Source organism: Polypterus senegalus, chromosome 4 (genome assembly GCF_016835505.1).
Source record: "Polypterus senegalus isolate Bchr_013 chromosome 4, ASM1683550v1, whole genome shotgun sequence".
Taxonomy (NCBI): domain Eukaryota; kingdom Metazoa; phylum Chordata; class Cladistia; order Polypteriformes; family Polypteridae; genus Polypterus; species Polypterus senegalus.
This window is the reverse complement of record NC_053157.1, coordinates 238,302,864-238,317,963: the sequence shown is the minus strand read 5'-3', so window position 1 is coordinate 238,317,963 and position 15,100 is coordinate 238,302,864. Positions and strand designations below refer to the sequence as shown.

The 15,100-nt window shown below is 42.1% G+C and overlaps 1 protein-coding gene across 1 annotated transcript; it reads left to right on the top strand.

Moving 5' to 3' along the window:
- Nucleotides 1-2,248: 2,248 nt before the first annotated feature.
- LOC120528267 (zona pellucida sperm-binding protein 4-like) lies at nucleotides 2,249-5,085 on the top strand. The gene is made up of 12 exons (XM_039752396.1): nucleotides 2,249-2,420; nucleotides 2,503-2,624; nucleotides 2,704-2,776; nucleotides 2,845-3,003; nucleotides 3,076-3,263; nucleotides 3,465-3,562; nucleotides 3,637-3,764; nucleotides 3,922-4,111; nucleotides 4,190-4,337; nucleotides 4,494-4,569; nucleotides 4,733-4,855; nucleotides 4,947-5,085. Exons 1-12 carry the CDS (start codon nucleotides 2,267-2,269, stop codon nucleotides 5,066-5,068), a joined length of 1,581 nt encoding a protein of 526 aa, XP_039608330.1. The 5' UTR covers nucleotides 2,249-2,266; the 3' UTR covers nucleotides 5,069-5,085.
- Nucleotides 5,086-15,100: the final 10,015 nt, after the last annotated feature.

The window sequence follows — 15,100 nt, the reverse complement described above, 5'->3', positions numbered from 1 at the left end:
TTTCTCCAGCTCAGCATTTGTTGGCATGACCACGTTAGTTTTATGTAGGGCTATAGCGCTTCTCTTAGTGGTTGTGCGTTTCTTCGCACACGCTTCACCATCTCGTCTATACGAGCGTTTTAGTCTTCAGGCCATGAGCGACTTGCTGTTTCTCAAGATCTGCAGTATTTGATGGGCTGTGCTTGAAGTGCCCCACCAGCTTTCGGCATTTGTAAAGTGCGCCGTCAAATGCACGATTCTACAGAGACACTGTGACAGAACGGTGAAAGCTGTGCGCAATGCATGGCAAAGTGTTTGAAAGGCAGCGGTCTTGCCGCTGAAATTAAATTCCGTGCACTATCTGGACTGAGCTTGCTTACTTTATTCTCAACGTTCCACTGCTTTGCTACATCCATAAAATGTTCTGCGCATGTTTCGGCATGATGTTTCTCCGATGTTTTCATGACCGTCAAAGCATGTGAATGCAGTTTCCACTGTTCATCGACATAACGGGTTGTAACCCAGAGGTAGCTATGATTTTCAAGTGATGTCCAGTAGTCACCAGTAAGGGCGACCGTCTCCGTGAACTCTAACTCCTTTGCTAGTAATGCCCTATCTGAATCATACAGCTCGTGTATCCTCATTACGACTGTGGCTCTCAGGAGTAATTTATAAGTTGGGTCGCTGGATGTGATCCGAATTATGTTGCGCAGACCTTCGTCCTCCAGTATGTAAATCGGCCTGCATGCTGTGGCTATCAATTTAGCAATTGTTACCATTAATGTTCTGGAGGTTGATGTGTACATTGGTTCATGCCAAACACTGTCAAGCGTGGTGTGTCGCAAATTACCCGGACTAATACTATTAGTGTAAAATGGATGCTTGGCTTGCATGTGATATTGTAGGCTGCTTGTACTCCGGTGATAACTAAACTCGTCTTGACAGTAACTACACACAACCTTAGGTTAAAAATTTTTAAAACTGCACTCCCCATTTAATGGACCTTTTTCCATCGCTTAATAATTAGGAATATGGAGTGACTTCTACGAGAAATAACTTGAAGGCTACAGTGGCATGCATTCGGTTTGCAGGCTCAGCTCGAACTAGGGGAATTCCGCACTCATTTTAATAATGACGTTAAAAATAGAGTGTGATAACGCGTTAACTTTGAGAGCCCTAATTTATATATATATATATATATATATATATATATATATATATATATATATAACAAAAGGAACAACTAAAACTCAAACAATGTATATACTAATAAAAGAAACAAAATAATTACAGATTAGATTTTTACCAGAACAAATACAAGGTGGATGGAAATACAGTACAAGTCTGCCACCTGCTTGACAACATAAAACAGTACTTAATGTTGCCACTAGAGGGACACTAACAGTAGATTTGATCTGAACAGAAAACTGCGTGCTATTTCAAGTTACGCGTTATTGCTAATATTTAGCGTCGATTAAGGGAAACGGAGCCCTGCTTTAAGGTCTCCTGCTAAACAAATGCTAATGAAAACTAAAGACAGAAAGTGAGTATTCTTATTAAAAATAAAAAAAAAAAATTACTAGGACACATAATTCCTTACCCAAAGCCAATAATAGGGAGTAATTTAGATAGATAGATAGATAGATAGATAGATAGATAGATAGATAGATACTTTATTAATCCCAAGGGGAAATTCAGAATTTAGTTTTCTACATCATGTCAACATGAAATTAATTTTAAAAAGAAAACACATACATACACGAAACTCGGCTGATACCAATATAATAATAATAATAATAATAATAATAATAATAATAATAATAATAATAATAATTAAATCTTCTTCTTTCGGCTGCTCCTGAATTAATTAATTAACACAGAAAACTAATGTGTTTCCATTGTAAAGACCCTCCGCTAAGGCACCGGGTCATTCCCAAATCGTCTTTTTAACAAAGCCCCTCTTTAGAAATAAACGTACTTCTCACATCTCTCGTCTTCTTTTCTTCCTTGATGTCTCCTGATTTCCCTCATTAAATTAACAGACAGATCGCCCCTCAGAGCGGTCACTTCTACACGGTCTTCCTTTGGACGGATCAGTCCGATGCCGTGAAGTGCTGATTGCTCAATAAAGCCGCACGAGCAGATGGAGTGCCGCCGATTTCCCGCGCTCCATTCTCGCGCCTTGTCACTAATGAGTCACCTGCGCGCGCCGCCGCCACCGACGATTTAAACCCGCGCGCGCGCGGGCTTTGGCTTATGTTGTGTTCGTGTTCGGTGCTTTTCCAGCATGGAGTGTTTGAATGGGTGGTGTCTTTTCTGGCTGGTCGTATGGGCGTCGGTCGTTCAGTTTGTGTTGGGGGACGTGCGCGTGACTAAGAAATGCGATGCGGACAATACGATGACGCTTTTATTTGATGGCTCTCCGACTGTTTTTCTTCAGAGTGAGTGTGAGATATTCACGATCTCTGCGACTTGTCCGCACCTGAGTCTTCAGATTAATATCGCCCTTTTCATAACTTTCAGAGACGAGAGGCGGACTGGTAAAGGTGACCAAAGATCTCCCAGGAGTCGTTGTCGGTGGACAGTCTGGCCGCACCACACTGACGGTCCCCTTTACTTCATCGTATGCTCACGTGTCTGAGGAGGTGAGCAGCGCATAACGCTTTAGCTGTTGGTTATCGGTTTTAATGGAGCGTTTGGTTTTGAGCCTCTCCTGTTCTTTAGGGCTCCCAGTATGTCGTGAACATTGCCATTGGATCTCGAACAAATCTGAAAACCTTCAGATGCGCTAAGCCAGGTATGCTTCTCCTTGTTTTGCACCCCGAGTGTGTCTCATCTTCTAAATGTGCTTTTTGACCGTCGCAGCTCGCCGATCTGTGAGTGTTGCTGAGAGATGTGCAGTTACAGCAAGCGAGAAGCTCCCTTGTGGAGGGTCTTCATCCATCACTCAAGAAGACTGTGAAGCCAACAACTGTTGCTACGATTCGAGCAGCAGCACCAGTCTGTGCTACTATGCCAATGATGGTGAGTGGTTCGTGTGTGAGTGAGCAAAGGTGGCTGCTGCTGGATATTCATGCTTTTGTTTGCTTTGGCCAGTGACTGTGCAGTGCACCCTGGATGGCCAGTTTGTGGTGGTGGTGTCTGAGAAGGTGACCCTCCCTCCCCTGAATCTTGGGTCTCTCCAATTGGTGGACAGCAGTTCCCCCAGCTGCAGCCCTGTGACCAGCCTGTCCAGCTTTGTCATGTACCAGTTTCCAGTCAGTGCCTGTGGCAGCACAGTACAGGTGAGACTCCATATCCTATCCACCATTAGTCAACTTTGATCTTCAACTAGATGGGACAACTCAATCTAGTTGAAGATCAGATTGCCAAAGCTCTTTAATGGAGGTTAGGATTCTAGACCAGAAAATTATCTTGCCAATTTTTCTCTTTAGAAAATTTGGCTTGCCTTGAATATTTTCAAGCTACTAATTGCTTCTGGTTTGGTTTCTGGTGGCAATGTGACCTACCAGAACACCATGTCTGCTGCCATCACTGTGAGGACTGGTCCAGAGGGCTCCATCACCAGGGACAGTGTCTACAAGTAAGGCTTCTGCACCTGCTTACTCTGACCCTAAATGTGCTCTACCTGCTATGATGTGGTGTTTCTCTTCTCAGGTTATTCTTCCAGTGCACCTACTCGGGAAGCCAGGATGTGCAAGTCGAGGCTGAGGTGTATACTGTGGCGCCACCTCTTCCAGTAGTAGAGCAAGGGCCATTTGACCTGGAATTGGTCATTGCAACAGGTACTGTCAGGGATGGGATCCCTGTTGGCCTTACTGGCTAATCACTTCCTATAGTGACTTGACCAGGTTCTTAAAAGCCTGGTTGACTTTGTGGTAATAGGATCATGTGGTTGGGGTCTGATCTTGCTATGTAATGCTCACTCCTTTCCATGGTCAGATTCCTCCTATGGCTCCTACTATGTGGATGCTGACTACCCAGTGACCAAAACTCTGAGGGATCCTGTGGCTGTGGAAGTGCACATCGTGAACAGGACTGACCCTAACCTTGTGCTGACTCTTGGGGACTGCTGGGTCACCCCAGGACCTTCTGCTTCCAGCCAGCCCCAGTGGAGCCTTCTGGTGAATGGGTAGGTGCCCACCTGTGTGAGGGTGGGGGGAACATGTTGGCTGTTCAGTGCTAATGGGGGGTGGTCTGCTTTGCCCAGGTGCCCATACACGGGGGACAACTATTTGACCAGCTTGGTGACTGTGGACGGCACATCTGGAGTGGCCTACCCAAGTCATTACAAGAGATTTGTGTTTGAGATGTTTGCTTTTGTGGATCCTGTTGCCCAGCAATCCTTGGCAGAAAAGGTGGGTTCCTTGTCAAGTGGCTTGTGTGCTCTGCTTTTGAGGGTCTTGGGGTGACAGCAGATTCTATAATCCTGAAACTCGACTAAGAATACTTAATATGTTCCACACTGAAGTCTAAGGATTTGTAGTTGTGTGGTTCCTTTTCTCTCCCTGTAGATCTTCATCTACTGTGTTGCTGCTGCCTGCTATCCCTCTGCCACAGACCCCTGTACTCAGAGCTGCCCTGCTAGAAGTGAGTAACCTGTAGTAGTGTGGGTGTGTGTTCTCTGCTAGGAGGCCATGGCTTTTGTACTGTCTTCTAATTTAAGCACTGCAGCATGGTATTGGATGAGCTTTTGGTCTGCTTTGTAAGGCACTTCACTGTTAAACTCCACCTTTACTCTTTCTACTTTCAGGATCTGGCAGAGCTGCTGAGAAGTTGGAACAAATTGCTTCAGCCAGGAAGAATGTGCTCCTTCACAGTGGGCCTGTGGTCTTTAAGGCTGACCAGGTGCAAACATCTAAGCTGGCGCAGGAAGGTAATCCTTTTTATTCCCAGTATGTAAGCCATGTCACAGCTTTGGCTAATTGTGATTGAAGAGTAAATGTCCTTTTGTCTTCCTCCCACAGCCTCTCTTCCCACTGGATATCTGGTGCTGGGAGCTGCAGCTACGATGTTGATGGTCGTCCTGATTTTGGCTGTGGTTGCTGTGAGGAGACTGAACTTGAAAAAAGTGGATTTGAAATTTTAATAAAGGCTGTTCATGAATGTGTGGTCGGGAGTTTTTTAATTTATGCAATCAAATTGAGACCCAACATGCTTGGTTGTCAAGGCACAATCTTTTTTTACTTCTGAAGTGGTGACCTGAGCCTCTCCTAGCTAACAACCCCACAGTCATCTTAGCATGGGGTAAGACTCCAACTTTTGAACAAGTGCTAATGTCCTGCATGGGTCACTGTGGGCATCTTTCTGATTTGACTTTTTGCTAATCCTTATGAGAACGTGTTGAGGTTCTTCCACCCAGTTTTCCCACGATCCTCTGAACCATCCCTAAAGCAGCAGTACATGAAGCAATTTTTTTAATCCAGTGGTTTAGCTTTCATTTAGACCAGAGATGTAAATTTGTCTTCCATTCTTGTTTGCTTTACCTCTTGCAGACCTAACCCCTTAACCTTTTGAGGTTAACACCACCTCAGTTTCTGGTTCTCTTAACCTACTGCAAAATGAGTGCAGAATGCAGCTCTCTAATCTGAGGAAAAGAGAATCGGCGGATAAGACCCCAGTTCTGATGTCCCTATACTAGTTACCTGTGTCATTTAGAATTAATGATTAATACTGCTTAGGGTTTACCAATTTTTTTTTTTTTTTTTTTTTTTGGGTATACATTAATCCCTTGCTATATCGCGCTTCGACTTTGGCTGCTTCACTCTATTGCGGCTTTTATATGTAATCTAAATGTAGAAGACGGGTTCTGCAGACGATGGATCTTTTTACTTCCTGTACATGTTGCCTCGGTTGGTTTGCCCAGTTGATTTCATACAAGGAACGCTATTGGTGGATGACTTGGAGGCTAACCAATCAGAGCACGCAGTTAAGTTCCTGTGTGCTGAATGCGGTGTTAACCAGGAAGTCTCGTCTCTGTCCTTCAGCATCAACGTGTTTCGCTGTGTAAAGAGTTCACTTTTGTGTTTATCTTTGTGTATAGTCAGGCCCTTCATTATGGCTCCAATGATCTGCTACTGCTTCAGGGTCTGTGCCCAAGCGCCAACGGAAGGTGTTAAGGATGGCCAAAAATCTAAACATTTTGGATTTGTTGAAGGAAGGGAAAAGCTTCACCGCTGTAGGACGCCATTGCAGCATCAATGATTGCTGATGGCTACGATTTTATTTATTTATTTTTTTATTTAAAAAGTAGGAAAGGAATAGATCTACGGCCGCAGTGTCCTTTTAACCAGGGTGCAAAATGAGTTGTAAGTGGATGTAATAAGGCAGTAGTCTGGATGGAATCTGCTTTAGGGATTTGGATTGAAGAACAATGGCGGTGCTGAAACCGGCTCCTTTAGAAGGGCTGTAACGCTCTCCATTGTTGTGCAGTAAAATTAAACTCCTTATCGGACAAGTCATTGTTGCTGAGTAACCATAATTTTCTACTTGCAGTACTTGGTACGTGTTTGTATGTTTAGTGCCACAGTACACATTCTGTATACAATTTTTTTTTCCTTATTGTTGCTGGCCTGTTAATCGTAATGGCTGTAACATATGTGATATCGGAGACACTCGGTTTCTTTCAAATATTTAGGTTTTACTGTATATAAACGGGTAAGATTCAATGAAAATTATGTATGTAAATATTCAATTTCATTGAATCTTGCCTAGTAAAGAATACAAATGGATTATGCTGTATAACTGTGTGGAAAATGTTTATAAACAGTGTATCATTTTTATATATTTTAAGCCCTTATAAACTCTCCCAAACATGGTTTCTACTTCGCTGATTTTCACCTATCAAGGGGGGTCTGGAATGCAACCCCGGTGATCGAGGAGGGATTACTGTATGTCATATTTACACTCCAAATCCTAACCTTAGATACTCAAATGAGTGCCTGCTTAGAATTCCAAGAGCTCAACCTAAAAAGCGATGCTGTTATGTACCTCAAATCTGGAATCGCTGACTGACAAATTCACCAGCACTAATATATATATAATCTCCTCTCATTACAGTAAACAGAGTTTCATTATGGTGTAGCCCTGATTCTGTATATGCTTGGAATTCTCATTCATGTAGGCTCCACTATCTGTATCAATCCCTACTTTGTCTGCTGTTCTCATTTTCTGTGCTGGTGGTGATCTGCACCACCTGATCAATGTAGGGACATCAAGGTGCTTTGGATTAAAGGCCGGAGGTCCACACGACTTACAGGTATTCTTCCATGTGAAGCCTGAACACCATGGGGACTGCAAGATCATTGATGTGGGGGCTGGATGGCCTTTCTGCAGTGTTTTCTTTCCTCTCTCCTGGTCCTTGGACCTTTTTTTATGTTAACCAATACTAAGTAACAATCTAACTTTATTTTTCTTCCTTATGGTAAAGCACTTTTGAGCTACACTTTGGTATGGCAGCCTGCTCTAGAAATGTCTATTTCCCTCGTAGCTTCTCCCTCCTTCCTGTCATTCTTGTCTCCTCTTTTTTTTTTTGTGGTAGCATGTCCTGTGTGACCCTTTCCTCTTATGGTGTGTCCTAGTGGTTTGAGCTGTTGATGGGATGCTCGGGATTATTTAGGTCAACATTTAAATGTCGCATTCAAGGCTTTAATATACACTGAGGGGGAAATAAGCGTTGAACATGTCCATGGTTTTTCCTCATTCAATAGATTTCTAATGGGACGATTGGCAGGAAATGTTACACCAGATGTCTGTAACAACCCAAGTAATCCACACGTCCAAAGCAATAAGTGATGTGGAATGACACCGGGACTGAAATGTATTCCATCCTTCGTAGTTAAGGTATTTGTTTGGTGCTGACAGCTTCAAGATGCCTCCTGTGCGGAGAAACGAGTCTCACCCATTGCTCAGGTGGGGTTTGGGCCCAAACTGTCTTCAAATCTGGAAGGTTCTGGTGGCCTCTTTTATGAACTCTGATCTTCAGTTCTTATCAATTGGTTTCAAGTCGGGTGACTGACTGACTGGGCCATTCTAGCAGCTTTATTTTCTGAAATCAACAGAGTTTCCTTGGCTTTATTTGGAGTCCTTGTCTTGCTGAAATGTCCAGCATCCTGGTAGATGGCAGCAGATACTTATGAATGTCCAGCTACATTTCTCCATTCATTTTTTTTCAATTCTATGAAGTCTGAAAACACACACACCCCATGATGTTCCCACCTCCAGACTTCACTGTTTCTGGGGTGATGAAGTTCAGTGCCATTTCTCCTCCCAACATGGTGTGTGCAGTGACATCCAAAGAGTTCCATTGTGGTCTCCTCTGACCAGACTCTACTCTCCCAGTTTGTTGAACAGCAAACTTTCAACGAATCTTTTCTTCAGCGCGGGTAGCGTGCATAGAGGCCATGGCGGTGGAGTGCATCACTTACTGGACCTGTTCATTCCATGGCTTTCTGAAGCTCACAATAAGTGGTCTTCTGATTCTTCTTTGAATCAACTGGTGATGTCAGCTGCTCTCTTGGCTTTCCAGGTCTTCCTGCACCTCCTTTTCTTCATGTGTTCAATTCTTACTCCCTATGTCATTCCTCTTTATTACACATCACCTATTGGTTTGGATGTCTTTGTATGTGTGGATTACTTGGGTTGTTACCAACAATGGGTGAAAATTTCATGTCATTGGCCCTGTTAGAAATAGATTGACAGAGAGAACTGTTGACGCGTTCAATGCATATTTCCACGCTGTGTTTAACCCCACTAAACAAACCCCATTTAGAGTGCCATGGTGGTGCCATGGAGCTGAGCTTCATCCACATTTGCTGGTGAATATGTGTGGGAGGGTTTTTTTTTTTTTGGGAAGGTGGGATAAGATCATTCTCCTATTAGGGATGAATGACATGAGTGTATAGAGAAGGGGTCCCCAACTCCGCTCCCAGAGGGCCTCAGTGGCTGCAGATTTTCATTCTAACCATTTCCTTAATGAGTGACCTGTGTTGGCTGCTAATTAACTCCTTTTCCATTCATTTTCATTGATTTGCTCTTGAAGACTATGACCCCTTCATTGTTTCTTGTTCCTTACTTAGCAGCCAAACAAGAATGTGATACAAAATGAGCCAACACAACTGGTGTCCATCACACAATATCTGAAAATAAAGAAAGGTGAAGGTCTCAGGATTGCTGATCTGCTCAAAACATTTCAGCAGAGTTCTTGGAAAAGAGGAAATCCACAATTTCATAAATGTCTGCTATTGCACAATAAGAGCAGCGACAAGCCGTGGAATTAAATAAGGAGATTAATTAACAATGAGACTCTGTGCCTAATGCAGCCACTGGTTGGAGTTTCAGACCCTGACTTAGGTGGTCTTCTGTCGGCTCACTCACTTCACATTTCATTTCTGTTTGGGTGACATTTAAAGAAAGGAATTCAGGGGAACAAATCTTTTATATAAAAAAAAAAAACTCAATAATTCATAAAGGTTACTATGCAGCAAAAACAGGTCACTAATTAAGAGAAGGTTTAGAATGAAAACCTGCAGCCACGGTGGTCCTCCATGACTGGAGTTGGGGACCCCTGGTGTAGAGGTGCACCTCTCGAGCACAGAGATGCCTCAAGGATTGCTGCTGGGCTCTCTTTCTCTTTCTCCCTCTCTCTCTCTCTTGCTTGACCCCATCATCCAGTCCCAGGGTTCTCCTTCTCAGTGCCAATACTGATACTTCACAGTTAAACCTGCTGTTCTCTCCAGAGAAGCAAACGTTCTCAGCAAGACTTTCATGACTTCCTGGTATTTACAATCTGGGTGAAGGAATGTTCCCTGCAGTTCCACCTGACATTAATGGACCATGTTCTTCTTACACATCAGTCTGTCCAGCTTGGCTCATTATCTCCAAGGCCAGTCAAGTCTGTCGTCATCATTGAGGTGGTGCCGGATGGCTGGCTGTCCCTCGCTGACCTTGTTGTAATGGTCTCCCAATCTGGCAGGTTCACTCTTTCTTAATTACACCGACTCTGACCGAGAATGCAGCACCGCTTTTGGTCTTGTTAGATCTGGACTTCTGCAACTCTCCACCTGCAGGAGATATCAGCCTGTGTCACCAAATGGCTGCAGATGATTCAAAATGGGGTGGCACGTCTGTTTTTCATCATCGCTGGTCTTAAACTCCTCACCTGGACACCTCGCTGTGATTCTTCTCTCATACAACACCCCCAATTGTTCTGTTCACACTGCACTCTGTGGATTGTCTCTGCATCCTATACTCCATCTTGGGCTACCAAGATATTCAACTCATCTACTCTTTCCATTAGCTGTGATTATAAATACACCTCATGTATTCTGTCTTTTTCTTTTATTTATTTTCACTCCTCCTTCTCTGCTCTACCACATTCCTTACCACCTCCTCCTTTATGATGCTGAAGAACACAATGTCATCTACTTAAAGATCACACCAGGGGTCTCGTTAAAAAATTATTTTAATGTGTCTCTATTTCTTCCACATATATACGATTGTTTTTTCCTCATATTCAGGTGTAACTTACCTCAATCCCCCGACCACACTGCCAAGTTGTCAGAGGCACTTCATGTTAGCTGACACTACTTGGTGAACTTGATATCATTATACCTCTGTGTTGTTTGTACTACTGTACTGTACATTTTCAGCTTTGCCCCCTTGTGGTAAGTTGTTATCACAGCACGTGAGTACTTTTGCCAGATGTTCTGTTTCTTTGTTCATTTTATGTCATAGGACTGACAGGAGGACCGATGCCTGCGTAGCTGACATACTGGTATTACAGTACAGTCACCCAATTCTGAAGTTGCCACTCTTCCATTGCATTGTATCATTTACCACATTGAGACCAGCAGAGTGTCTCTTCAGTATGAATGCCGAAGTGCTGTCTAAGGTGGCTTTTATTTTTTTGAAGAATCCTTTCCCACAAGGAGATTATGACTGAGTTCATTTCTCAACAATGGCTTGGTTTACTTACTTACTCTCCTCTAAGTTTTTAAAGACTACTGAGGCGTGTGAGTCGTTTGCCACATTCCAAACAACAGTAGTGTTTCTCGCTGGTGTGAATTCTGGTGTGGCTCTGAAGATGACTTGCTTGTGAGGACCACTTACCACATTCATGACAACGATGTGGCTTCTCACCAGTATGGAGTTTTGCATGTTTGTGAAGGTTGCTGCTGCTTAAATTGCTTTTACCTCATTCAGCACAGACATATGGCTTCTCCACAGTTTGAATTTGAGTGTGCTTCTGAAAATAGCTACTGTTGGAGAACCTTTTTCCGCACTGCAAGCAAAAATAGTTTTTTTTCAACCAGGCTCTGTTGAATGTGCATTTGTGAGAATCGTTTACCACATTCTGGACAGCAACGTGTGAATTGGAGAGTTTTTCTGTTGTTCTTCTCCTCTACTGCTCCTACCATTCATTTTCTCCTCAAACTCGGGTAATTCAGACTTCACCTCAACAGAAATGTCCTGGGCAGGCAGCTGCCCCGTGCTAGTAAACCAGGACTGTGAGTTGCAATGGGATTCTTCACAAACCTCTTGTCTGAAGACATTCCCAGTTTGTTGTGTTTGCAGTCACCACACTAGCAAAGAAATCATCCTGACCTTTGATGTAAATGTCAACAGTCCGTCACTTGAATCCCCCCCCCTTGAATTCTTCTTCTTTAACAACTGAAATTCCTCCTTCAAAATCGTGAGTGAATAGAGAGAAAAAAAAGAAGAGGAAGAGCAGACAAAAGCAGAGAAGACGTGAAAGAAAAGGACTGAGAGAAGGGCAGCAGTGAGCCTGCGTGACAGGAGGAAGCAGGCCGGCGGGAATGGAGTGTAAGGCCAGCACTCAAGTTGGGGAGGAGTTTTTTTCCTGTCATGGAGGCAACGCCATCAGTTGTGATACCGACGCATAAGTCCCAGCTTAGGCCTACTGAACACAAATACAAGTCCACAGAGCTGAAAATGTCCTCTGCAGTTGTAGTAGCAGTAGGGAGGTCTCTTGTGCATAGAAACTGTTCCTGTACGTCCCCATCCCACACGTCTCACGTCACACGAGTAAAACCGCTTTGTTTGTTATGTTTGTGGATTTGTCCATTTATAAGGCAAAATGACCACTTGCCTTAAAGCGAACTGTGGTCTGTTGTTTGATGTCACCTGACATGTCTTCAGTTCGCCTACTAATAGTGTCATTTGACAGAGTTATAGTTTTTAGTTTATCCACTGCGGATTGATCCGACACCTCTCTGACCACTCTGTCCATGGCTGCAGGTAAGATGAGGTCTTCTGCAATGGTGTGGGGTTCCTTTAAGTTTGCAATACTACAAGTAAGATGCACGAAGAAGTAAAACACTTTTGTGATGTCCTCAGGTCTTGACGTCGTCTTTTGAAGTACTCAACAGTTTTATCTATGAGATAATGGTGTTTTGTTTCCAAAGGCTGCTTCAGTTTTGATCGCTTCATGCTTTCACATGTCAACACCTCACTGCACAAAACACACTGAGTTTTTTTTTTTTGTCCTCCTTTGTCAACAATATAAGAAAATCCACATCTAATAATTTCTGTGTCGTACTTGCATTTCGCCAAACTTAATTAGCACATATAAACAAAGTTTGTGGGTCTTCTTCTAGGGAGTGAAATGGCGGCTGTTAACTCGCATTACCGGGCATTATCGCCACCTACTGTTAAAAAGTGTGAACGGACGGCACTCTGTTAATTTTTTTCTTAACATTTTTGTTGCACAGACAAAGACCCGCGACCCACTGAAGATGGGTTTGTGACCCACCAGTTGAGAATCACGGATTTAAAGGGTCATTTGTCACAATTAGATGATGTTAAATGTGGTGTACCTCAGGCATCAGATAGATAGATAGATAGATAGATAGATAGATAGATAGATAGATAGATAGATAGATAGATAGATAGATAGATAATTTTTATTTAAAAAAATGTTTATTGATATAATTGTTAAAAACAGTATATAACATCACCAAACAGACAAACAAAAAACATATATATAGAAAAATAAAAATAATCTTATTCAATATAACAAATGAAGAAAACATTTCCAAAAAAAGCTGTCCTAACACACCCTAATTAAGTATATGTGGGGAAAAATTAAAACATCAAGCGTAACTCATCATCGTCACATTCACATAGCACACTACTTACACACCAAACATCCCTAAACCTTTCCAAATCCTTTGTACATTATAGAAATTAAACTCCACTGAGATAGATGGATGTGAAAGGCACTTTATGATAGATTTTCCCAGAAAATGCACCATTTCTCCCAGAAAATTGTTGCAATTCCAAATGTTTTGGTATCCACTTATTTCATTTATGTGCATTGAAACAAAAAAAAAAAAAAAAAAAACACCAAATCTGACATCATGTCACACAGAACTCCAAATCCGGACTGGACAAAATTATTGGCACCCTCAACTTAATATTTGGTTGCACGCCCTTTGGTAAAAATAAGTGAAATCAAGCGCTTCCCATAACAATCACCAAGCTTGTTCTGCCTCTCAACGGGAATTTCTGACCCCTCTTCTTTTGCAAACTGCTCGAGGTCTCTCAGATTTGAAGGGCGTCTTCTCCCAACAGCAATTTTGAGATCTCTCCATAAGTGTTCAGTCAGATTTAGATCTGGACTCATTGCTGGCCACTTCAGAATTCTCCAGTGCTTTTTGTCTTCCACCAGAGGTATGTTTGGGGTTGTTGTCCTGCTGGAACACCCATGACCTCTGATGCAGACCAGGCTTTCTGACACTGGGCACTACATTGCGCCCCAATATCTTTTGGTAGTCTTCAGATTTCATGATGCCTTGCATCTAGATAGATAGATAGATAGATAGATAGATAGATAGATAGATAGATAGATATGAAAGGCACTATATAATAGATAGATGGATAGATAGATAGATAGACAGATAGATAGATAGATAGATAGATAGATAGATAGATAGATAGATAGATAGATAGATAGATAGATAGATAGATAGATAGAGGCACTATATGATAGATAGATAGATAGATAGATAGATAGATAGATAGATAGATAGATAGATAGATATGAAAGGCACTATATCAGATAGATAGATAGATAGATAGATAGATAGATAGATAGATAGATAGATAGATAGATAGATAGAGGCACTATATGATAGATAGATAGATAACAACAACAACAACAACATTTATTTATATAGCACATTTTCATACAAACAGTAGCTCAAAGTGCTTTACATATTAAAGAATAGAAAAATGAAAGACATAATTATAAAAAATAAATCAACATTAACATCGAATAAGAGTAAGGTTCAATGGCCAGGGGACAGAAAAAACAAAAAACTCCAGACGGCTGGAGAAAAAATAAAATCTGTAGGGATTCCAGACCATGAGACCGCCCAGTCCCCTCTGGGCATTCTACCTAACATAAATGAAACAGTCCTCTTTGGATTTAGGGTTCTCACGGAAGGCCTGATGATGATGATGGTCACGTAGACTTCTTCCTTTTAATCCGTCCATCATTGTTGGAGTATCATGAAGCTTTGAGTAGGTGGAGGTGGCGCAGGCCACCACCACAAAGAAACCGGAAAAAGAAACAGAAAAGAGAGTAGGGGTCAGTACGGATTTTAGAGCCACCATGAATAGTTGTTATGATGAATTGAACATACAGAGTATCAGGATTAAGTTAAATTACGATTAAAATGAAGTTATAAAAAGGCCATGTTAAAGTAATGTGTTTTCAGCAGTGTTTTAAACTGCTCTACTGTATTTGCCTGGCGAATTCCTATTGGCAGGCTATTCCAGATTTTAGGTGCATAACAGCAGAAGGCCGCCTCACCACTTCTTTTAAGTTTTGTTCTTGGAATTCTAAGGAGACACTCATTTGAGGATCTGAGGTTACGATTTGGAATATAAGGTGTCAGATAGATAGATAGATAGATAGATAGATAGATAGATAGATAGATAGATAGGCATAGATAGATAGATAGATATGATAATAGCACTAGATAGATAGATAGATAGATAGATAGATAGATAGATAGATAGATAGATAGATAGATAGATAGATAGATAGATAACCAACCAACAGACTCTGCAGGGATTTCCCCCAGCAAGGCCGGGG

What these genes read in the sequence shown, in the direction of transcription:
- LOC120528267 (XM_039752396.1), top strand. Translation starts at nt 2,267, where the DNA reads ATGGAGTGTTTGAATGGGTGGTGTCTTTTCTGGCTGGTCGTATGGGCG. An exon ending in CCTGTGGCAGCACAGTACAG is followed by an intron (nt 3,264 to 3,464) that starts GTGAGACTCCAT and finishes GCTTCTGGTTTG; the next exon opens with GTTTCTGGTGGCAATGTGAC. An exon ending in ACCAGGGACAGTGTCTACAA is followed by an intron (nt 3,563 to 3,636) that starts GTAAGGCTTCTG and finishes TTCTCTTCTCAG; the next exon opens with GTTATTCTTCCAGTGCACCT.